Consider the following 24,906-nt stretch of genomic DNA (forward strand, 5'->3'; position numbering starts at 1 on the left):
GTTGTCAGGAGGGAAGTATTTCTGACAACCTTAAGTGGAAAAAGAAACATTAATTAATTAAATTCTGGTCAGGATACATTATTGAAATCCCCTATAGTAACGGCACTAAGCCCACTTATTCCACATGACACAACTGTGTTTGGTTTTTGAATAAACAAAAGATATTTTGTATGCATTCACAAATTTGTAGAATTTCCTTGTCACTCTGATATAGTACTTTGTGTAGTTCTTAGGCATGAAATCTCATTGAATTTGCAGCACAGCAAAAAGTGCAAAAACTCAAAGGGCGCTAATGTATACTTGAGTGACTACACATATTCTTTTATTTTCTCTTAAGCAACAAGCAGGTGAGAAATAATCAGGTGGTGTGTGACAGCAGGGTATGTCCAAAGTTCGAAATCACTTCCTCTCCTCTGTGGTCCAGAAACTGGTGTTAATGCCACTCTGATGCCAGTCACAGCAATGCAGAAGAGATGAGAAAACCACAATCCAAAGCCTCCTTCCGCAGAGGATGCTAAAGTTTATACTTTCCAGAAAGTGAATTGCACGACGTGTGTGAGGTATAACTTGATCAAATGCCATGCTTTTCTGATATGAACTACTTAAACATTTAATGGAGGGGAAAAGACTAACTTTAAGGACGGTCTGGATAAAAATATATCCTCTCAAGATTCACCAAGGTACATTGAGGAAGTTGCTTCTTCATATGCGGGTGTTTTGCATTTGCTTTTGGGGACATTTTCAGATATTAAATCTTGCTGTTTAATCTGCAATGCTGATATGCCCACAGTACAGTAAGCGGTGGAACCAAAATGCTCCTTTCACCCCCTCCCACGTCTTCTTTCCTCACCTCTTCCAAGTTATTTCTTGCTAGGAGATGACTGACAATGAGGGAGGTGAGGAAAGGAGCAGTCCTGGAGCATAGTAAGACATACCAAAGGTGGAGTTTGATCTGCAGTGGGCTTTGGTAGTTAGGCCAGAGCTGTGAGCAGCCTGCCCTCATTCCCTCGCAGCACGACAGCATCTTACTACAAGGTAAATCAATAAATTTAAGTCCACTGGTAAGATTGCACTGCAAGTTTTAAGAGGTACGCATTTTGCTTTCTTTCTTTTTGCTTTATCTTTCACAAAGTGGTGTGTCTTGTTAATACTAGCAACACATGTAGACTAACATGTAAGATTAGTATCCTCATGAAGTGAATTTGAGTGATTTGTAATAAACAGTAAAATGATTTGTGTGGCATGGATACTGCAATTATGCTTTCTGTTAGGCCCTGTAATGAAGGAGCAGACGTTTGTCAGCACTCAGAACAACACACCCGCCAACAATTCAGTCTCTAATTGAACTGAGGAAGGGAACAACAGGCAGAAACAAATTCAGACGGTCAAGCTGCAGCCCACTGGCCTCTTTTTATCCCTGCCCTGTGCTGTAAACCCCAGCTCCCCCTCCCACAACGGTGCAATGACATACTGTCATGAAAAAATTACCTTTTTCCGGCTGTTTTAGATTTGCTGCAGATTTCATGTTCTGTCTGTGGGCCTGGTTTATTTCTATGTTCTGACGCCTGAATTCCCGATTTGGCAATGTCCTGCTGCACAGCGCAACAGCGGCACGATACTGAGGGCCAGACAGCACATCACTGGATGTTGCTGTTGTCATCCGTGCCGTTCGCCTCTGACATATTCATCTTTCCCATGGAGTGGCCAACATGGTTCACCCCATCCTTGCGAGGTGGCATGCGCTCGTTGATACGGTCTAGGCCCTTAGCCTCCTCAAAGCTGGTGATCTTGTGCTGGGGGGAGAACCCACGGATGGCTGAAAAGAGAAAACAAACGTAAAGGAATCAGGCTTTCCTTGTAATGGCACAATCTCAGAATATTCCTCATATCATCTCGAATTGTGTATTTCCCCAAAATGTGGAATCTTGTTGGGATTTCCCAGGTTTTCTAACAAGAGGTGTGTAGGAGATTCTTTCATCAAAATTGCCCCTCTCTCAGCTGATATCCTTTTGTTTTACATATTTAAAAGCCCCACCCCTTTAAATGTCTCACCCCGGTATCCGGTTTCAGAAAGATGTCCTGTGTTTTATTTTGACTCAGTTCACTTACCCTCACTATGAGACGAACCAAACCCATGTATAAACAATAAATGTGAATGTCTACTATACTGCTACTTATGTAAAATGTGTAAACGTGTTAATAAGGAGAACATATATTGGTTTATTGGTATATTGTTGTCTCACACTGAAGCTTCTTGGTTAGTAAGCAATGATTACTTCATACATATCACAAGGAACTGAGGCTTCAGGATGCATATTTCATGTAGATGCTCTGGTCTGTATCTTGTACTTGAGCATGCAACACTTTTAAGAACCAGATGGAGGCCATTTACAATCCAAACCCAAAAACAATGAAGGATTTTAGTCATGCATCACTTAGCAGCACTTGACTTTGCAGTGTATTCATTTGTCATGAATATGCCTTGAAATCTTAAAAGCTATTCCTTTTCAATTTTGCATTGTTCCTCTTTTTCTACCAATTTGTAATAACCAAATGTGTGCTATAGTGGATTGTTGGTGCTGAGCCTCTCTATACTGTTATAGGCAGTGGGTGGAGGTGAGAGAGTTTGGAGGAGACTGATAAACATGCCGGAACCTTAGCTTTCTTTTCATCTGTCCACAAGGAGCAGGAGTGGATTAAGTCTGCTACAGCTCATGTTGTCTCCTCAGTTCCCTCCCTCCTCAACCAAACAGTCACAAGAACTGATCCCTCACCAGCTTCCCACCCCGCAAATACACCTCAACGCACAGGGGCCCATTATAAAATAATTCCTTACAAAATTATTACTGAGCATATGATGGCCTACATTACAAATAATTATTTATCTCACTGTATAAAATATATTTATGAGTTCCAAATGGATCCCATCTCTCTAAAATCCAATCATGTTGTTGGATCTCTGTTTTAATCAACAGTATTGCGAAGTTAAGTGCCCGCCATACTAGCATCAAACTTTCCTGTGAAATGCTGCACGATGGAATTATTATTGTGTGAGCTGTTGTGTGCATGAACTGTCAGTGGCAGATGGTCTCTGTGGCAGGAAACCATGATGTTATGTTGAGAGGGGTGGGAGGAGGAGCACAGGTTTACCTTCTCTGTCCTCATCATGTGGCTCGATGGCTTCAATGGCTTCAATGGTGGCTGAGGGGGGAGGAGGGGAGCAGGTTACTCCTGACAAAGCCATGCAAATGTAAAATGCAGCCCTCCAGCAAAACGGCGGCTCACGTTAGGCCAGATGAGATATACAGGTTCACTGGCAATGCAGCCAAACTAAGAGGAGTGCCATGCATTAATACTGAGAGAATTAGTGTCAACATAAAGTAGTGTCATAGAGAACAAGAGAGAGAGAGAGAGACAGAGATATTAAGATGGAAAGAGTGATAGGCTGAGTTGAGAGTGTAATATATTTAAAGAGGACAAAACATTTGACCTTGCATGAATGATTCAGAAAGGGTTTATGCACAAGCGCAATAAATGGTTTAGCGATGGTTAAAACCTTGATTTGAAAATACATTTGAATTTTCGCACTTAGTCAAACGGCTCTGTGTGGTTGTTTGTGCTCCCAGTCCCACTGTGAATCTGCACTGAACTCTACAGCTCTTTTACACATTTCAGTTGAACGTAGTTCATGAGAGTTAAACGCCAGTTGAAGTGCTGAGGTGCAGGAGGGAGCTGGTGAAGAAAATGCAACATCTTACGAGCTGAAGAGAGACAGAGTTGGCAAACTAAACAATAACTGAAATGTCTGTGAATAATAGACTTAAGAAAGTGAGAAAGGTCACTCCAAATGGATTCCCATGACGTTCTGTCTGCTGGATGTAGGAGTAGGCCAACTGTAACAACTTGGTAAGCTGATAGAGCTATGTTGGTCTATTTTTCTGCCAGCTATGGGTGAATTAATGGATCTTCATGTTTATGGATGATTTTTTTTTTTGTTATAGTTAAGACGTGGATCTGGCAGTTTCTAACTTGTCTGGTACTATGATGGGATCTGTGTTAAGGTGGTAGCAGCAAGTTCTAGTAAACACTGTGATGCCAGCATTACGCTGTATTATGCAACTGTTGTAATGTGTTACTGAGGACAGAGATATCTAAAAACCATTTTGGTTTGGTTGGTAACATGGGGTTCTTCTTGCGTAACTTAAATGTGATCAGAACACTGCTAAGAGGCCCTAAAACAAAGCTTGCTTGACCTCCCTACATTAAAGTCAGAGAAGGAGAGAGAAAAGAGAGACGTAGGACTGAGAACGTGATGAAGAAATGAAACGAACAAGATGGAGTAAAGGGCAGAGAAAAGGCTTATGCCGCGCCTTGTACTCACCACTCTGCAGTGTCTGCCTGCCTCCAGAGAGAACTCCACTCGGCAGCATGCCAGTGGGCGTCAGGCCCTTAAGCGTCAACACATTTTCACTCTCCTCTCTGTAGGAAATGCACAGACAGGCAAACAGGTCAGAAAACTTCACTGAACTCTGATCAAACTGGAAAAAAACCCCAAACTTTATGCCCCCACTTTCACAGCAGTGTATACACGTATTGTGTGTGCGCACCTGACACACACTCACTCTACGCACATGTATGCAAGTCTCAAAAATACTCATCTTACATTCACATCAACAAACTTTACAAAGTTTACCTGAGAACTGAGAACATCTTGGCCATTTTCCCAATAGCACGGATCTTGTTTTTGATCACCTCTTTGCGTGCTGCAGCTGCATTGGCTGAGAAGAAATATATATATACACATACTGTCATTATAGGCTTTTCTGGTAAAATAGATGGTGTCATAATAAGGCTGTATTATGTATGAGAAATGGTTTGTAGTGTTCTATGATGCATAAAATAGTCTGATTATATGTGTTACTTTACTGTGATGATGGGCCATAGGGTATTATAGGTCACTGTAATGCATTAGACTCCTGTAATTATATAACCATGTGACCCTACACTGCATTTTCTGCTATCATAGCCTGAATATAGTGAATCGAAAATTGCATGTTTCTACATGGCTTCTCTGATGCATTAAACATGACTTTAGTATGTTTCATGATGCAATAAAGCTGATGAACTATAAGCTATACTGTTTTATCTATACATAATTAACATATCACAGCAAGTGACAATTTACATCCTTTATTGCAACAGCACAAGCCAATATTTAATGACGACCCCCTCCTGACAGCACAAGAAAAAGAGAATAATTTAAAGGTTTTCTGCCATGTGTGTTGGTGAGAGAAGGAAGCTACACTTTCAGTCCAAATTCCTGAGTGTGAAGAGTTCAGATGTGAGCAGCTCATGTGTGAAGATCTCATTCCATCAAAGACCTAGTTTAGTGTATGGAGCATGAAATGAACCCAAGATGCACTCACAATACAAAGTTACCCAAATAATGAATTATTAAATCATTATTTACAAAACATCTTACCATCAAAGATCTCATCTTCGTCATTCATGAGTTCATCATCGGAGCAGATGCTCAGCACATTCACCAGCATTTCTGTGACTGGGGAAGAGATGAAGTGGAGGAAAAAGTTGAAGTTGTTGAGCGATAAGGGACAACAGATCAGGGTGTGGTGGTGCATTAAAATCACATATCAGAGGACTTAATACCTTTCTCTCCAACAAATGGCAGAGACCAGGTGAAGACATCCATGAAGTTGGGCAGCCAGTAGGGATGGGGTGAGCAGTTGAACTGTCGGATGTTCATGACATTATTTTCATATTTGAGTACAGCAGCTGTAGGGGAAGAGATAGTAGAGTAGCATTATCCTCTTAAATCTTGCAGAATCTTATAGCCCGAGGTAACAGACTGATTTATCTTTAGATTACAACATATATACATCTACATACACATACAATATTTGCACACATTAAACAGTAGTTATTAAGAGTGGAAAATGTAATGTTCAGCCACTAGATGGCCGAGCTGAGGCCAGGGATTGCTGACACTGTTACATCAAGAGAGATAAAGCCACATGGAGATAGTCAGCGATGCCGACAGTCCCTCCCACACTCCCCATCTCCCATAGCCCATAGCAACCAAGACACAGATTTGAGAACACAAACAAACTGAGGCTCCCTGATCCATTCTTATGCCTGCTAAGAGTATAAATACAGCTACATTAACCCATACACTCCAGTTTGTGCTATTAAAACCATTTTAATAGAAAAGTCCAAGCAGACCGTGGTAGCCATTTTGGCCTTGTCAGACTGTAACCAAAATCCATTGTTTGGCATATCCACATTTTGTTCAAATCTGGACAGCAAAATGCAATGTGACGTTGGATCCACTGGTTTCAACATCACATTTGTAGGTAGTTTGAAGAGTGATTCCTACAGATGTGTCTCAGTCTAGACACTCTTCTACAAAAGACCTTGCCCTATGTCTGCACTTTCTTATTTTCTTCTTTCTGAGTTGTATTCCCAGGTTGTCAAATACTCTTGACCTGGGAATGAAACTCAATATTTAACCTTCTTGCTTAATACGCGTTTAAATGAGGTGTTTGCAAACTACATTGTATGCCTTTAAAATATCTTTTTTTATATAGCAAAACTATTTACAAATCTCAGTAGAGGGTTGTGTGTAATAAAATTTGTGTGTTAAAGAATTTCTAAATACATACTGAGATTTGTGAATGTGTACACTGAAAATATGTGTTGAGCATCAATATGTGTGTAATTAATTTTAACCTCCAAATCTGTATTCAGATTTGCAAGTGTTTTGAGGTTTGTAGACAAATGTGTAGACAAATGTGTAAATCTGTGTACATACACTATATAGAAAAAAGTGTAGACCAGCAGACCATTACACCGAAAGGGACTTTAATGACATCGCATTCTAAATACACTGATAGCTTTACGACTAACAGCTTCCACTCTTCTGGAAAGGCTTTGCACAAGAGTTTCTGTGGGAATTTTTGCCCATTTATGTAGTAGAGCTTTTGTGAGGTCAGACACTGATGTTGCATGAAAAAGCCTGGCTTACAATCTCTATTCCAGTTTGTCCCAAAAGTGTTTGATGGGGTTGAGGTCAGGGCTCTGTGTGGACCACTCAAATTCTTCCATACCAAATTCTTCCAATCATGTATTTTATGGACCTTCCTTTGTGAACTTGGGTACAGTCATGATGAAACAGAAAAGGTCCTTCCCCAAACTGTTCCCACAATGTTGGCAGCATAGCATTGTCCAACATGTCTTGGTATGCTGAAGCATTAAGATTTCCTTTCACTGGAAGTAAGGGGCTGAGCCCAACCCCTGAAAAACAGTCCCATAAATAGGTGCGTCTGGATACTTTTGTCTATATATTGTATCAAGCTGAGCATTCATTTAGGAAGCCATAATTATCCCCTTCTCTCTCTGTCTCTCTTTGCTTCTTCTTAATTAGATGACTATATAAACCAACCAGATTTTCCCACAACTTCAGACAGCCAATTGTGGCATTGCTGTCAAACTTCAAATGTGTTCTCCTCTCGGCTGTTGACAGCTGTCATTTCAGGGCAAAACTGACTCTCCTCTACCATATTCACCTCCAGTTCATTATATATAGTACCCAGGACGCACTCACCAGAGTCCACTCATCACCCCTACATTGTGACGACGTCACAACAGGGCTAAGTTCCAAAGACTCATTTCTTGTCTTTATTGTGCCCATGGCAATAAATGACGTTTCTCCTGATTGAAATATAGATCTGTGAATGCATGAACAAATTTCTAACTGCATACATAGATGGTAATGGATACTTCTACATAACCAGCAGGAAAATAACCTTCAGTGAGTCTAAATGATGTTAAAATGCCAGAGTTGCAGGTGTTACAGGGATACAAACAGAAACAAATGACAGAACTGCAAGTGAGACAGCAAACTGAAACAAAGATGGGTATAAAATGAACAAAGAGTTTTCTGACCTTTGTTGTTGTAAACATCCAGGTAGTTAGGTGCTGAGAAGATGGTAATGAGGGATGGAAATCCAGTGGTCTGACTTTTACGGTACATCCGGTAGCTACAAGAAGGTCAGGTGGAAGTAAAGACAGAAAAAAATGGCAGAACTTCTTCTTAGTATGTGTAAATATGCATCTGTTATTGTTCCTGAGGATATTTGTGTCTTTTCATGTGTGTTGTAAGGATGTCATACCCTGCATCTTGCGCTTCATGTGCTCGGATGATTGATAATAGGTTATTGCTCTGTAGGAACTCGCACACAGCTGGGTAACTGGAAAAGAGCAAATAAAAATTAGGTTTAGAGATGTCACTAAAAATGCTTTTGATGCGTAAAATAATAGGACAATGTAAACAAGACAGAGTACAGGTCAAGTCAATTACGCACTCAATCTTGCCATAAGTTGACAGAATTTAAAAAATATGTTTTTCCATCACACTGCAGAACTACATTTAGGCCGCAAGTTACTAATTTCACATACAGTTTCACCACACGAGAGAACAAACAAAGATGTATTACTCACGGATTCATTTTGAAAGCCATTACTGAGGATGATGCAAGGTTGTGAAAAACCAATCCAGCAGCTACCTGTTGCAGTAATGAAAACAAACTAACCCCGTAAGCGGCAGTCAGAGCTTCCTGCCCTCCAGCTTTAGCCTGACGGGAAAATGCTTGCAAGGGAGTGAAGCCTGCGAGCAGGCTCAGGCAGGCAACTGAGGTCGCTGCAAACGCTCACATACGCTACCTACGTATACGCTCCCCTAGTCTTTTGCTCTGTTATTGCTGAAAATCACACTCAGCTTAAAAACTCAGCTTAAACAGTCTGATTATGTTGCCTCAAGACAGCTTTTTGAACAGACAATTTATTCGGTTTGCACCACCTTTCCCGCAGCTCCTTGCCAAATTTGACATTGTTTTAGGTCCTCTTATGATTTTGATCCTTTGACTGGACTCCCTCCTTTAAAGCTGCATGTGCAACATATGACTGTTTGTTAGCAAACCCATCTATATTATTGATATCAAACACTGATTAACTGTTATACAATCTCTCTAATGCTTCTTGTAACTGAACCATTTCCCAAACACTAATTCAACTTGCGGTATTGTTGTCTCCCCACTGGCTGCAAGCCGAAGTCATGTAATGTTTTTCAGGCCAGATGGACAATGAGCTGTCCGATCGAGAAAGATGATAAAAACCACACGACTTCCTATGTGACAGTTCAGACAAGAGTTGAGGAGCTATGGATCGGATAAGGAGCAGATTTAGGGCCAGAATAAAAAGGAAAATGGAAACATCACACCTGAATGTAGAAGCTCTCACCACCCTTGTTATGTAATACCTAGAAGGTAACATTATGTCATTCATAAACTGTAACATTCCTTCAAATTGTAACTCCTGTGTTAAAATAAGAGACTACATCTTGATTAACTCTTCTAAACATTAAGTTTAATACCCTCAATCTTTCCCTCTTAAGATTTGCTTGTTATGTCATCAATTAATGCCAATTATATTTTTTTGATGATAAAATAACAACCTGTTTCTCCTGACCGAGAGTCTAAAACCCCAGATATCCAATTTACAATGATGAACTACAGAAAAGCAAATGTAAGGAGCTGGAGAACATTTTCATTTAAAATGTTGATAACTGCTAATCAAAACTGTCAATTACTTTTCTGACCTGACTTGGCTTATGATGGAGGATTTGCTTCAACAGCAGTCATTTTTATCTGTTCTACACCTACAGTAACATACAGTACATCCTTCCCAGCAACAACTCTCTCTCCTGGCACTTTCTTACAGTGGCTACCATCCATGGATCCATCAAACTTTCAGAGGTGTTTAAAATATTTAAGTGCTCAAAGGTTTGTGCCGGAAGAAAAACAAGGAAACTGCTGTGCCCCGAGCACCTGGCGAAACTGTGCCATCCTCATATATCTAGGTCACATGGCTAACATTCCCTGGTGGCCACCATATAAATGATACGAATAATTGCGTTACACACCAACACGAATATGCTGTAACTCCTTCCACTATATGGCTGACAGTGCACCCTAATAGAATAAAATTGAATTTCTAACTTAAAAATAAGGGGAATATATTAATAATCATAGCTGCACAGCAGTGCTTTTTTTTAATAGTACTGGCACAAATGACATGTAATAACATAAAAATAAAGAACCCAGTGTACACTGTGTACTAATTTATTTTTTGTCCGCTCCAACGGTATCTATTGATTAGTGCGAGGGAACACAGCACACGCACATCGCCTGCCTGCGGCTCACATTCCTTCTCTCCCCTTTGTGAAAACACACAATTATGTGTCGGTGAGCCTGTGAGTGAGAGCGAGCGAGAAATCTGACAAGTGAGTATGAGCGAAAGAGACAGAGAGAGATGGAAGTGCTGTGCTGTGAGTGTGAAACTGAGAGGCTGGTGGCCATCACATTCACATCCCCTCCAATATAAAGACTGTATTGCTAATCACTAAGCAGAATCACATTTTTCTAATTACTGGCAATGTTAATGTTAACTTAACATGTAGTTTGGCCAGAATTGTATAAGAAAAGACTTATTACTACATCGCATTATGCAAATGAATAAGTCTGGAGATATACATATATATAAAGGGGGGAATGAAAATTTCATAATCTCACATAAGTCTTACACAATGCCTTCATTTGGTTATCACCAGGAAAAAAAATAAAACTACGATTTGATATCATAGGGGAACAAAGAGCAGGCAGGCATGGATTTTATTGTACAAAAGTACTACAAATCTGTTTAAAACATTCTCCTCAGCTCTGAGGAGCAAGCAATTGTAGAGCTACTTGTGAAAAACGCCCTGTATTGATTTTATGACACATGTTGATGGAGTTAAATATCATCACCAATACATCAGTGTGTGTTTGCATGTACAGGTCATGTAATGCAACAGTCAGTAGGTAAGTAAGTCAAATAACGGCACCATATTGATCGATTATATTTTAATATACAACAGAACTCTCTCTTATATCGACCTGCTTATACCGACTTCTATTTCAGACAGAGATTTTCTTGCATTTCCCCCCCCCCCCCCAGAGAATGTGGTTCTCTGTGCTGCATACATGCTGTAAAGCTGGCAGGAGTCGTAATGATGGAGAGGTAAGATTGAGAGTGAAGGCAGAACAAAGCCATGGGGAGACAGATGACTATTATAGCAGCATCCTCCACACGTCCACAGAATAATCCTCACTAAGCTCCTCTCTCACCCTGAATACATGGTTTCTCATCAGTGACCATTTCACAGTAGTGAAAGGGGAAGTTGAGAGCCATCACCTGCTTCTTGTTGCTCTAGCAGATACTCACCAAGGTTGCTGTTTAACTCGACCAATACAACATTAATCTCTTTGTTAGTTTCAATCTTGTGACTGGTTTGAGTTTTGCGTGGTTTTGCTCAATACTGGAGAACATTTCCAAAGAATAATATGCTATAAGCATTTAGACTGATTGTTGTTTCAGGCGGTTTGTGGTGTCAGTTCACCTCAGAGTGGAAATAAAATCAGCTTTCAAATTTCATAGGTTTGTTGCATTTGTTGTTGAAAAGATGTCTCAAAAACAGTTTTCAAATAGTCCTTGCTTGGGGGGCATTTATCTCACAAAGAGTCACTTTGGTAAAATCTAAAAATTTAAGGGAGCAAAGCTTTCACTGTGTTCTGAAGTAAGCTTCATGACGGTGCACTTAACAGCAGGAATATTTCATCTGATATCATCTGGACAAAATGTCACCTTGGCACGTCTCCGTGTCAACCCAAGTACATCAAAATAAAAATTACAGTTGGGTTCTAATGTGAATCTGAACAGCTATTATTCCGCACACTGTCCAGAATGTCATTTCCTCTTCAGTGGAGGAATAAATATCCCTGGCTTTGCTTTTTGTGATTCGAGCAGAACTGCAGCTCCCACGCAGTGGTCTGTACTGTTCTGAACCTTCATTAAGGAAACTCTCACCACAACCGCCACCTAATCTCCTCTCCACACCACCACCTACTTTCACAGCTCTCTTCCATCTCACGACAATATTGGGACAGTGCTCACCCCTCCTTCTTTTACATGCTCTGTCACAGAGGTTGAACAGTTGCATAACAAACCCATTCCCAATTTGTCTCACTGTTGTGTTTTAGATTTTATTCCCCCATCTCTCTCTCTCTGCCTCTATTTTTATTTGACTCCATGTTCACCCAGCTAATCCCTTGACTGTAACAATCTGTTCTGTAAGTCAAAAAGACAACTTCTGATCAAAAACGGCTGTTAAGCACCAAGCAATATGACCCATTTACTCATACACACAGATGCTATCTGTAGGCCTCCAACATATGTTTGTCTGCTCATTCATTGAATCATTCGGTCTCTTTCTTCCCATTATCAGGTTTTAAATATTTGGTTCGTTCATTTTGGTTTTGCTCAGGTAGCAATAAATGTTTGATATCTATTAATAATTTATAATCTTAACATCTATTTTTGATATCAAAAATAGTTCCTTTGCGACAGGCTTTTGTGCACCAGTCAAATTTCACCTTGTGCCACAGTAACTCTCCTGAAAGATTAAATTAGATCTCACAGCACTGATAATTTCGGGTGTTCGGTGTGTCCTCAGATCCATGCCTTTACCTTTCTTCGGTCTTCCTGTCTAATGAAGTGGAAAAAAAAGTGTGACCAGTTCATGATCAACCTTCCTGGGGTTATTTATTTATTTCCAACTTATGAGCCAGAAAACTTAAGTGTAATTAGAGACCTTTCACTAGCAACATGGGTCAATGTTGCTAGTGGCAATATATGATATCCAAGATGGCAAAAAAACCCAAAGACTGTTAATGCGTGAAAAGCAACACTGCAACACTTTTTGAATTTGGATTTCAGATCTGTATGCATATTCTCTCAGGTATCTAAGTATGGACAACAGCATTGTCCAAGTTATAATAACGCAGATGGTCCAGAGGAGTGGAGATGCTGCAGGGCAGAAGAACAAGAACCAGCTCACCTGTAGAAGTAGGAGCAGCCTCTCACTGTGTTGTGGCTGAAATATTCCTGGGTTTTCTCGTTGCCAAAATCCTCCAGCGGATCAGACCACAGCAGGTCACACATGGGCCCAAAAGCCGGCGGCTCCTTGAACCGATCCAACTAAACATAAAGAAGCAGAATTATCAGTTATAGAAACTGCACAAACACAAACAACCAATGACCTGGGAGGGTAGCGGCAGAAGCTCATTACCTTTTTAATATCATCTAAGGTGTGTATTTCAGGTGAGAGTCCACCATGGACACACAGAAACTGTTGGTTCATGAGTGCAGCCAGGGGAAGGCAGTCAAATGCATCCATACATGAGTCATACACCTGCTCTGAGTACTTGATTTTACCTGACAGAAGACAGAAATGTTATCAGGAAAAAAAGAATTGTTCAGAGTTACAGAACTAGTTAACATGCAAAATAAATGTCATTGTGTCATGACATTTGATTAAAAAAAAAAAAAACAATTTGGATGTGTTTGCAATACAAGGAGAGAAAAATGAAAATAAAAACAATATGCTAAAAACTGACAGCTACTCACATTCTTGTTTGAAGGTGAAATATTCTGTCAAATGTCTACATTCATGATTTCCACGAAGTAAAAATAGTGTCTTTGGATAGAGGATTTTCAGCGACCAGAGGTATAAAACACACTGTAAAACAAAGACGTGAACAGAGTTAATCCATGCAAAAAGCTGCAGGAATCAGGAGAAATCAGCTCCCTGGACTTCGTTTCCCCCATGAGTAACTTAATGATATTCTGGTGGTATTACCTCAATACTGAAGTAGCCACGGTCAACGTAGTCCCCGAGGAACAGGTACCGTGTTGTGGCTGGTGATCCTCCCACTTCAAACAGCTTCATAAGATCAAAGAATTGCCCATGAATGTCACCACACACTGGAAAACAATCAAGGAACAGCAAACATTACAGAAGCAAAGAATCTATGAACATCTTGGCCTGCATCTTTGTTTCTTTGCATGCAGGCGTGCACGTCCCTCTTTTTTGCTCTCACTGTTACCATCATTTGGTCATTTTGGCAAATTCCACTGAGTGAAACAACTGATGATGTGTAGTTTAGGAAGAGGTGTAATGCCTGCAGTTGTAAAAGTCCACTTCTTTTATTTATCGTTTCTGAAGGTGCAAAGAAAGAAAACGAGAGAGACACTCGAGGACACACCGGCAGGATCTCGCGGCAGTACAGAGTAGTACACTTTACATAATAGATGAGTATCTTTTTCTTTTTCTGCTCATAGGTTAGCTTTACACAACCCCAATTCCAAAAACTTGACTGGGTTGGGTTTACTAGTTGGGTTCACTGACAGTTGTGTTTGTGCTTTTGTTTTTGAGCCCATGTAGTAATATACTTCACACATTCATGTGTTCGGCAAAGCAGTGAACCTCGCCCCATCCTTGTCAATAACTGAGCCTTTCGAGGATGCTCCTTTTATAGCCAATCGTGACACACATCACCTGTTACCAGTGAACCTGCTTACCTGTGGAAGGTTCCACATGGGCTGCTCCTGTACCAGCTTGTTTGAAACGTGTTACTGGCATCAAATTCAGAATAAGCATTTATTTACAAAAATCAGTGAAGCTGAAGAGGTAAAACGTTAAATATATTGCCCTTGTAATGTTTTCAAATGATTGTATGTCAAAACAGATTAGCAATTGATCACATTCTGTTTTATTTCTGTTTTACAGAGCGTAATTTTTATTTCATAAAGGTCATGGTGTTTTGAATGCCGGTTGCTGTTAAGAAATCAAGAGCAGTTAACATAGAGTGGGTTATCGTTAATAGTGAAGTCTAATGTACAGTGAAGTATAGATGTTATGTAACCATAAAGTCTGCCATAAATAAGAACAGCTACATACATGTGTTGTCCTCACACACGCACGCACACACACACACAGAACATATTTTATGCTAACTGAAAATGTATTCACGTTTCACACATTTCTTCACAATCACTCTGGATTAAGTGTTTCTTATTCTAATAACTAGGCCTGTGTATCGGCAAGCATCAGCATACTGTGATATAATGTGATACTAAAGCAAGGCAACATATTGTTTCACAGGTCTGTGTTCTTTGTCTTTAAACTAGCAATATGTGCTTATGCCTTCCTGTCTCAGCCGACGTTATGTTACAGGAGTGAAAGAGTGAAATGGCTGAAGGTGGATTTCAACACTGCTGTCTAACATTTTGGGTTTAAACCCAACACAAAATAAAACACAGCCTCAAATCTTCGCATGTAAGCTATTAATTAATAATCTAAAGAATCAATACAGTGTCCCAAAACATATTTTGACGCTGAAGTATATAAATATTTAATTTTATTTTTACACCTGCTCAGTCTCTGGTCCATCTCAAAGTTACATAAAGCAGTAACAGGATGGACTTCACCGTAAACAGAAGAGCAGCAGAGGAGCCTATGGCTTATGAATATAATATTCTTGCATATGCATATTCCTGCAGCAATTATTTATAAATAATTTGCAATTATAGCCATGCTGCCAATATTCAATTACTTGGAGTGCTTGGATTTGAGAATATAATGGTATAAATTTCTCATGTCCTTAGGTTGTCGTCGTGTTGAGATATTTCTACAGTCTCAAGACTGAAAGGCCTCTGTCCTCCACAGAGAAACGAGAAGCTCTCACCTCAAAGGGGTAGAGAAAGCTCCATCCCCCAGGGACACACACACTTTCTCGCAACGAACACTATGGCTCTGGAGTGCAAACCTACATCTCATTTCCTCACTGCCTTCAATTTTTCATTATCATCTCCCTCTGTCTCCTTCTCTCCTACTCATCCTCCATCTCCTCTCTCTTTTCCGTCTCCCCTATCAGCTCCACAGTGGCCTTCGCCCACTCAAAAGCTTAGAGCAATGTGAGTGGGAGACTGCTTGTGTGACTAAAGCAATCAAACACATACATGCGCACATACCTACATGTAGATACACAAACACCCGTAGAACACATCCATGCAAGTCAAGATTCAAAAGTGCATAATTAATAACATAACATAAAATATATGACGACACACACACACACACAAGCACATCTGCAGAGACATTCCGACACAACTCAAGCTCGCAGAGATAAAACAGACCTCCACACTCACAAGAGCCCGTACACAATACTCAGTTCGTCATCCATATTTCATGGTTAATACATAAAGCCTCTGTTTTCCCAACGCCAGTCAAGATGAGGAGCCTGAGAACCTCTCTTCAAGTCAATGTGCATTTCATCCATTTGCCACCTTTGTTTCAGTTAAACACTGTACTTGCTTTCAAGGGAGACATTTAAAACAATTACATATATATTTAATGTCACACAGTTTTAGGTGAAGCTCAATGAAAAGTTAAAAATAAACAGAGCATATGACTGCAGCCTTATAAAGACCCATCAAATGTCCACAGTGCAAAGAATTTATGACAATTTCAAGCAAACTCAAAGAAGATGTAACTTCGATTTGACAAAAACATATACACATTTTAGAACTTGATTTAGACTGCTCCACTTAGTCTGTTGTTTTGGTGGATACTACGATACAACTACGATACTACGGTGTTATTCTAAGTTTTTAAGATTACCTTTTGGCGGAGAAAGAAGGGGACCACATGCAATTTGGCAAAGCTGGCTGGAAGCAAACAGGGAATGCTGACAACACATGGTATACATGATAACCACTGCTCCACAGGACATCCCGATCAAAGCTTTTCAGTAATTAAATAAAAGAAGTGTGTTGTCAAAACTGTTGTTCAGACACAATCAGCTGTATAAGAACTGGACAAAATAGTCTGAAATTGTCAAAACCTTGATTCACACAAAATCAATTTAGTTAAATCAAGAAATCTCTGATAGGAGAATAAGAATACCCAAAGTGTGACCAGCCATTTGATGGCAACGTTCACTGAGAAACAGAACTACTCACACCTCTTATCTTATCAAAGTTCTCAACTCGTAAATTTATTAATACCTTTATTGGCTAGACATATCTTGGCATTGTAGCATTGGCATTGTAAGATGAAAAACACATTTATTTTAGATGCAGCAACAATAAAACACCAGCTTGGAGAAAAAGTCTCTTGATTCACTTCTCCTGATGGGAAACTGTGGTTGAAGATAAGGTTAAAAATCACTTGGTGTCTGGTTCACATCACAATGACACACTGCAGGCTGATCAGAGGGAGAAACAAACGTTATCTGCTAACGTGTACAAACACAGATGGGGCAGTTTGCTAAACAGGTCACTTTATTTGACAGTACACTGTAGACTTCCAGGATAGTTGTAACTTCAACAGTCTCCTTATTTTTTCACCTCTAAAGTTTAGACGAACAAAGTCTGCCTCGTCCTGCTGGATTGGCTCTATTCTGGCCAGGGACCTTTGTTGCATGTCCACCACTTGTGTGTCTTGACTGTATCAACTATCAATTATCCAAACATGTCAAAACGAATAAACAAATAGACAGCAAGACAATGTCATACATCCACAGACCAGAGTCTCCATCCTCAGTGATGAAAATGAGATGAAAAAATATCGCACCTCTCAGTGTAGTGTAATACAGTTCAACAGCAGCACGAACTACTGCCTTTAAAATGAGTAGAAGCTACATCTGTTCAAAACAACTATTAGACAAAAGGAATATAACATTGGTAAGCAAGACTGCTGTATTAAGGTGAGTTGTGAGATACATTTTGTTTAGATGTGTCACATTTGGTGAGAAAAGACTTTTTAAAAGCCAGTGTGAGTCATGTCATATCATATCTGATATCTGATCAGGAGCAATATGTTTAACCAGAACACTGAGTCTTCACAGTTTCCATGTGTGGTGTCCTGCAGGTGAGTGCAGTGGGACAAAACTCAAATATCTCTCACAGGTTCCATACCTGTGACTGGTGCCTCGATGTCCAGAATAGTTTTCTCCTGCCGCAGGATAGCTGCTCCCTCGTTGATGATTCGAAGTGCCACGGCTTCCTCAACGCGGCCCTCCTTGGTGAGGTGGGCCTTCAGGAGATCCACGCGGGGTTTGCCTTCGCAGTCAAACACTTCCTTCAGTGTAAGGCGGTGGCTCAGGGGGAATGGGACAGCTGAGGACAGAGCACATGGCAACATTTAATGAGGGGGCATCACAGTAACTATGGCCATCTTGACCTAAGTCTTGTTTACTGCACTGCTGTGAGAGAAGAGCAGCAAACACCACTCAGGAATGATACAGAAAACATGTCATCAAGGAACTCCTGAGAAAAACCTGAGAAAATGGCCTCCGTGTTTTGCCTGCAGGCGTTACTGTGCTACTGTTGTTGCTACTGTCTGTTGAGTATATGATCATCTTCAGTATGTTTATATTTGTAAAATTCTGTTCTTGTTTTTTTTCTGAGGCACAAATCAACCCACACAGTTATTTCTGTAGTGTGTTTTGAATGCGTTGGGAAATATATTGTTTTATCCTTAAACATCAGTAAGGCATATCACACATACATTGCATAAACTGAATGCCTTTTTAAAATATAATTAACATTTTTATGCAAATTATACTGAATTTATCATTATTGAACAGTTTGAAAAGACAGCACAAAATATACAAAATGAATGTCTCTTATGTCCCTGCTAATAATCTCAACCCTACTTTGTAATGTGTAAATGGCAGCAGGCAAGATCAGTAACTGGACTAGACTGGCACACAGTCGACTAATAGTTTTTCTAGCACAGATGTGTGGTTACTTGTTAAGTATTTCCTGAGCACTGGATAAAATTCAGCTAACATCTAAGTAGTCCATTCACCCGGCACTCTCCCTGGATTGCTGAAGCCTGTGGCCATTAAAATGCACCAGTCACCTACTCAACAGACGGCCTGTGAAACTGTGAAATCTGACCACAGATCATTACTTCAGTGGCAGCAAAGGTTATTCATTATCTGGTGCTGATCTGCGTGTGCTGTCACTGGGAGCTTTCATGGCTCCATGTATTAACATTAATCTAACAGATCATCTGGATTAACACGGAAAACTCTTTCTAAGTGTCTTTGGAGCTGTGAATAAGACAGTTGAAAAGTAAAATAAGTCACATGAAGTCCGGTTGCAAAATTCATTGGCCACGAACACACACTCACATATGCAGGGGTGGACGGAGAAAATGATTAAATTTATACGTTACTGTAACAAAGCCATGTTTTTGAGTATATGTACTTGTCAGATCAACAAACAGGTGCATGCTTAGTCTAGCTGAAACATTAAGCACCTGTATGCTCGGTGATGGTGATCCTCCAGTTGTGACTTCTACATTTGCTTAAAAACGTATACCCTCAGTGAGATGTGGGAGGCCTTTCTGCTGTATGTGATAATCCCTGTCACATTTTAGCTCAAAACATTTTTTGAATAGCAGGAGAGCAGAGAGACAGAGAGACTGAGTGGACCAAAAGAGCAGAGAAGTTGGACCTACAACAGACTGAGGAAGACTTTGTGGTGCACCAAACCAATGTTCAGACAGGTGACTATAACAACAAACTCACTTGATGGATGTATATCGCTCTACAGATGTCAGTGTACGTACCTGTCACTTTTGTGTAAAATTTCTTTATTGTAACAGTGCTTGAGTCAAAAAAATTGAAGAACACTTTCCATCTCTGCACATACTGTATGTACACATAACACAAGCTGTCAGCAGTTGTATATTCATGACTGTGCTTGCCAGAGTTGTGCAGTGCACAGCAAACAAGGCTACTCAGCAGTGCCAAATGAAGAGACAACAAAAGGAAGAGTCTCAAAGCTCAGGCTTAAACTAAACATGATCAACATGGTCTTTAATAATGAATGCCTGAGCAGAGAAATCTTAAAGTCACTGCTCCTGGGATAATGAGGCGAGTACCAGCAAGTGAATTTAATGGGACTAAAATGTTTCACAGTGTGCAGTGTGTATCTGTGAGAGTGATGTGTGCTTTGACACTTTACCAGTTAGCACAAACTCAGCACAGTCACCGCTCAAGCTTTAGTTTAGTTAATGTCATTGTGCACTGATGAATTTGCAGTGTTATTTCTTTGACTCTTGGCACTGAGATAACAACATACATCTTAAATGCAGTGATGAATTACAGAGTGAATGATGAATGAATGAACTGGAAGACATTAGCCAAAATCCATTGGTGTAGGTACTGTAATTTGCATTGTATGAATATTAAAAGGCAAATATGATAAAGCAACCTGAATCACCCTGGAAATCTTTTTGTAAGTGATTTCACTTTCTGGCACACAATAATAAACCAGTAAAATTAGCTGTAATGGAGTCACATGTGAATGCTTTGAAAAGGACATTAAACATTACACTTTAAGCTTCTTTCAAAGGTAGAACGGAGTAACAAAAGATTAACCCATCAAATAACAAAGAAATACAAAAAAGCAACCCAGATACTTAACAGATAATCCTCAACAACTCATTTCAGAGATCCACATGTGTAGACGCAGACATATAAACACACTGATGTGGATGTATGGTGAGATGAAATGAGATGACTTCTGCTCAGCACCCGAGCACAGTTGAACTATGAAATACTGTATGTTGCCGGGCAACAGCAGCAGCAGCAGCAGCAGCAAAAGCAGCAGCTGACTGTTGGAGTACAGCCAGTGCCGCCACAGAAAACTGCAATTTGCATTGTAGGTTCACACAGATGCTGTTAGAAATGCTCATGGAGTAGGCTAAATCTCAAATTATTCCTATTACATTGAGAACACTCAGCATGAGTCTATAATATACACCTCATTATGCCAAAACATGTTTTACTAAGAATGGTCTCTCCAATTGCCAAGCTCAAAAAAAAAAAAAAAATAAAATAAAATGTATGCCACGTTTGTGTTGCTAATGAGGAACTCTGGGTTCAGTAAGGAAACTCTGAATGCCTTCAGCTGATTGCACTAAGTGAACAGAGTGCATTCGTGAGAGTTCCAATTAACATGCAGACCCAAAGATCAAGCTTTAACAAACTGTCATGAGAGTCGCTGTTTTTCACACACCTCCTCTTTATGTGAGGGTTATGTACCTCTCGAGTGATGTTAAACATGGAGATAAAACCAGATCTATCCTTCCAACCGTTGCTCCTTCGCAACCATTAATAAACAATTCATGTCAACATAAGTGTTGTTGGAACCAATTGCATGTTTGCCACAGAAAGCTGGAGGGAATGTATAAGCCTGTGGCAAGGCCTGCCGACTTTAAAGCTGTCAAGTCTCAGTGCAACGCATCTCATGTTGCTGCATAATTATTTATTTCAAGAAACTGTTTTTATAGCGTTGCACACTGGATGAAACACACTGCATTTCGTTTGAAACGCGGTGACTGTGTCAGTCTGTGAAATCAGAGACATTTACTGTATTTTCTAAGTTCTTATAATAAAGTTAGATGGCTCTCAGGTGTACTGAAGGCCTCATCCCTGAAATAGCTGACCTGAATATGCCTCTTGATGCCCACACAGTGGTGACAGTGCTTTGGAAAACAAACTGCACAGACCAGCAGTTATTGTATCTCTTAAGATATGTTCTGTCAGGTTAAAACATGTTAGGGAGCGCCGGTGAGAAACTTGCTGAGGCTAGAAGTTAAAAATGAAGTTAAATACGGGATAGAGATAACTTGGAGTAGGTCTTGGTGTCACGGCTCAACACCTTGCATGCACCACATGTGATAACTGTAAAAAATGTCATTCTGAACTCATCAGAATCGCCACCTTCTGTAACTTGCTTTGATCCCCTCGAAGGATACATGATTCAGTTTGATAGGTTTTTACTTTTACTTGCTTATTTCGAAGAGGAATACAGGAATAGATGAAAGTGACAAAAGGATTATTCATGTGTTTCTCAAGCAATGTCTAAATGAGACCAAATTAATGGGATTTGAAGAGACAAATGAAGTTAATTAGAAAGGTTTCTAAATTACACAGCCTGAGGGTATGTGAATAGCAAAAATGAACTAAATGCATATGATTTTACTCGTCCAGGAAAAACCATTTTACTGTTTCACACCCTAAATACAAAATGTTACATGACCATGTTACAAAAGCAGAAAACTGACTCAGAATTCTTGGCTGTGCTGCATTCGCTATATAAACCTTTTGTTTGATATATTTTCCAATGCCTGGAAGTCAGTAAAGCTTTGCCAAAGAAAATAACTACAATATCTTTATCTACTGTAGGTGGTGAGGTCTTGCTCAAACTGACAACAACTAATAACAATGTCATTTTAGACTGACTTCTTTATTATTTATTTGTTATGGACACTATGGTTGAGAAATGACTGACTGTGCTGCAGTTAGATGCACTGTTTTCCAAGTTTCAAGATTTACGATGCACATTGTATTGTGTGTCACACTTTAGCATCAGTTTGTGATAGCAAACTCTTCCGTGATGACGGCCATGTCCATTATGAAACACTGTTTAAGTGCTCCACTAAAAATGAGCCTGAAGCAATTGTTAATGTCCCTTAAGAGCCACCTGGCTGGTTTTCTGACAGTTTCTTTTTAAAGGGCCCATGTCTGTTAGTATAATTGTTAAATAAAGATTTTTGTATTGGAATAAAGTATATATGTAGGACATGATTTGTGCCTGCAGTCATTGTCACATGAGTGTATCTCACACTGCAGATTAACTTCGTGTTTCTACAACTCTGTAGCCTGAAGGACAAAGTTGCTAATGCTGACTGAGCTGCTTGGTCACTTCCATGATATACTGAATGTGAATACATTCAGGCCCAATGCTGACTGTGAACTGATCCATGGTCAAAATGAGCAGGGCTAAATGAGTTATGGCACAACTGTGAGCACTTCATCATCCTCCATTGATCCAAGTTGTATCTTCGGTAATTATGTAACGGAGCAGCCTTCTCCAGATGCGGCTTTTGGGATTCCTTACAGACTTTATCTAATCAAATTAAAAGATGACTCACTCCTGGTAAAATATAACCCATTAAATGTCAATTTCATGCCCTCTTTCTCTTTCACTGGCCCTATCAAACCCTGCGAAATCCTGCTGCATCACTGCCCCATCTACTACCACAAGCTCGGCAATTCAGCTGTTTTTTCGGCCCGTCTCTCCACTAATTCCTAGCCGAAGCCAAATTAAAGTAAAATCAAAACAGCAAAGATTAAAATAGAATTTAATGTGTGCAATAATAATAATAATAAAAATTTCCGATGCACTGCTGATGCCTCTAAGCTTTGTGCCCGCTCTTCGTGGGGGCTGTGCAGCAGAGAAAACCGGATTGTTTATCAACATCAATGCTCCTGTAGCCCACTAACCATCACTGTGAACACAACTTGATGGCCGCATACATACCATTAACGCACGACATGAAAATAAAGGCCGGATTCTGCAAAACCACAAGGAGCCAAACACTTGAGATGTTATGTAATATCTACAGTCATGACCAAACGCAAAATGCGGGCTAACTTACATTTCACCATCCGATCGGTGGCGTTTAAGACGATGTCAGCGTTAGACATCTTCATGGGCAGTTGCTGTCTTCGTGGCTGCAAGCGCTTTCTTCTCCCTCTTTAAGAATGTACTCTTCAGTGTTTGTTGGTGAAATGAGACTGATGCTGTGGCATCACTTAGACAATGCGCCCCCTCCGTGCGTCGGTGCTGCGCCGGGTAGGACTGCTGCTCCCCAGGCAGGCAGACAGGCAGGCAGGGATGGATGCTGGATGCTGTAGGAGCTGCTGCTGCTGCTGTGCTAAGCTGTTAATGTGGGGGAGGATGCACGGAGGGAGGGAGGGAGAGAGAGAGAGAGAGAGAGAGAGAGATGCACTATCCCGACATGGCGGTGAAGGGAACTCCCACGCAAATGTTTCACGGGACTGCCTGATGCTGCCATCAGATGGAGGAGGCTGAGACGGGGTTGTCCCCACGCACGCACGGTGCGCCATGATTCGGTATTCCCGAAATTTTGGTACGTCTGAAGATGAGAGCGCATGGGCCTTGGTTCAAGTATGTGTGACAATCATGTAGGCAGGTTAGTCTTGGTAACATAACACGCAGTTTGACTGTTTCAGTGAGAGCAGAGAAATGTCACTTAGTGGCGGCAGACTGTTTGTGCATTGAACTATGAGGCTCAAAACGGTCAATCAAACACACGTTTTTTAGGAAAAAATATATACTTTTTGCAAACCATGGATGTGATGAAACAGGAAATATCTTATTATATAAAAAATAAGGAAATATCCTTACCGAGAAGGAAAGGTCAGGTATATTTTCTCATTATAACACAAAAACGCACAGTAGGTTATAAGGTTTCTGCCGCTAGGGGTCTCCCAATAAAAACAAAACAAAAAGCGTAAGTAGCGCGGGATCATGGGAGTTGTTGTCCGAATTGTTAAGCAACCATTGCCAATGGCATCTGGTGTGACTAAGGCAGAAATGCGTACGGACAAAGTAATGTTTTCAAGTTTTATTCGTGTTACGTTTAGTCACGTTTACATTTCTTCTCCCGGAAGTTACTGCGATTTAATTAGGCTCTTCTGGGTTTGAACACTGCTGGAAACATTTAAGTACACACTTTAAGAAAAATATTTACTAAAAGTCTGTTTGTGTTTTAATGCAGAAATGCTGCATATCTTATCTTTATTCCATGTTAAGATGGTTAAACCTCGTCTGCTGAAAAACTGAAAACTTAAATTTCTATATTTTTAAAATGATCTGTTAATTAATTCTGTGGACTGAATTGTGTATCAGTGACCTCCACTGGATCCATAGGAATAAAATAAAAATATATCAATTCACAAATATTTATATCCATCAATAACCCCATTGTGGAAGTTTATAAAAAGGTACCTTTAATCCCAGAGTGCAGACTGCAAGGCAAACGCCTGACTGCTCCCATGCCAC

At 40.2% G+C, this 24,906-nt stretch overlaps 1 protein-coding gene across 2 annotated transcripts; it reads right to left on the reverse strand.

Moving 5' to 3' along the window:
- On the reverse strand, positions 1–24,906 carry ppp3ca (protein phosphatase 3, catalytic subunit, alpha isozyme). 2 transcript variants are annotated; one of them, XM_046410886.1, is made up of 14 exons: positions 24,250–24,906; positions 17,932–18,132; positions 13,811–13,935; positions 13,579–13,690; positions 13,241–13,386; positions 13,010–13,149; positions 8,190–8,267; positions 7,963–8,057; positions 5,668–5,793; positions 5,483–5,560; positions 4,694–4,778; positions 4,382–4,479; positions 3,151–3,201; positions 1–1,816 (listed from the first exon to the last, which is right to left on the reverse strand). In XM_046410886.1, exons 3-14 carry the CDS (start codon positions 13,898–13,900, stop codon positions 1,638–1,640), a joined length of 1,278 nt encoding a protein of 425 aa, XP_046266842.1. In that variant the 5' UTR covers positions 13,901–13,935; positions 17,932–18,132; positions 24,250–24,906; the 3' UTR covers positions 1–1,637. The 2 variants fall into 2 exon arrangements, with proteins under 2 accessions (XP_046266842.1, XP_046266841.1); XM_046410885.1 differs by lacking the exon at positions 24,250–24,906 and adding an exon at positions 23,477–23,781.

Source organism: Scatophagus argus, chromosome 14 (assembly GCF_020382885.2).
Source record: "Scatophagus argus isolate fScaArg1 chromosome 14, fScaArg1.pri, whole genome shotgun sequence".
Taxonomy (NCBI): Eukaryota; Metazoa; Chordata; class Actinopteri; family Scatophagidae; genus Scatophagus; species Scatophagus argus.

Coding starts and splice junctions, on each gene's coding strand:
- ppp3ca (XM_046410885.1), bottom strand. CDS start 23,531: ATGAAGATGTCTAACGCTGACATCGTCTTAAACGCCACCGATCGGATG. Junction 8,268..13,009: donor GGCTGCTCCTACTTCTACAG/GTGAGCTGGTTC, acceptor GCTCTTTTCCAG/TTACCCAGCTGTGTGCGAGT. Junction 4,480..4,693: donor AAGATGTTCTCAGTTCTCAG/GTAAACTTTGTA, acceptor CATTTCCTACAG/AGAGGAGAGTGAAAATGTGT.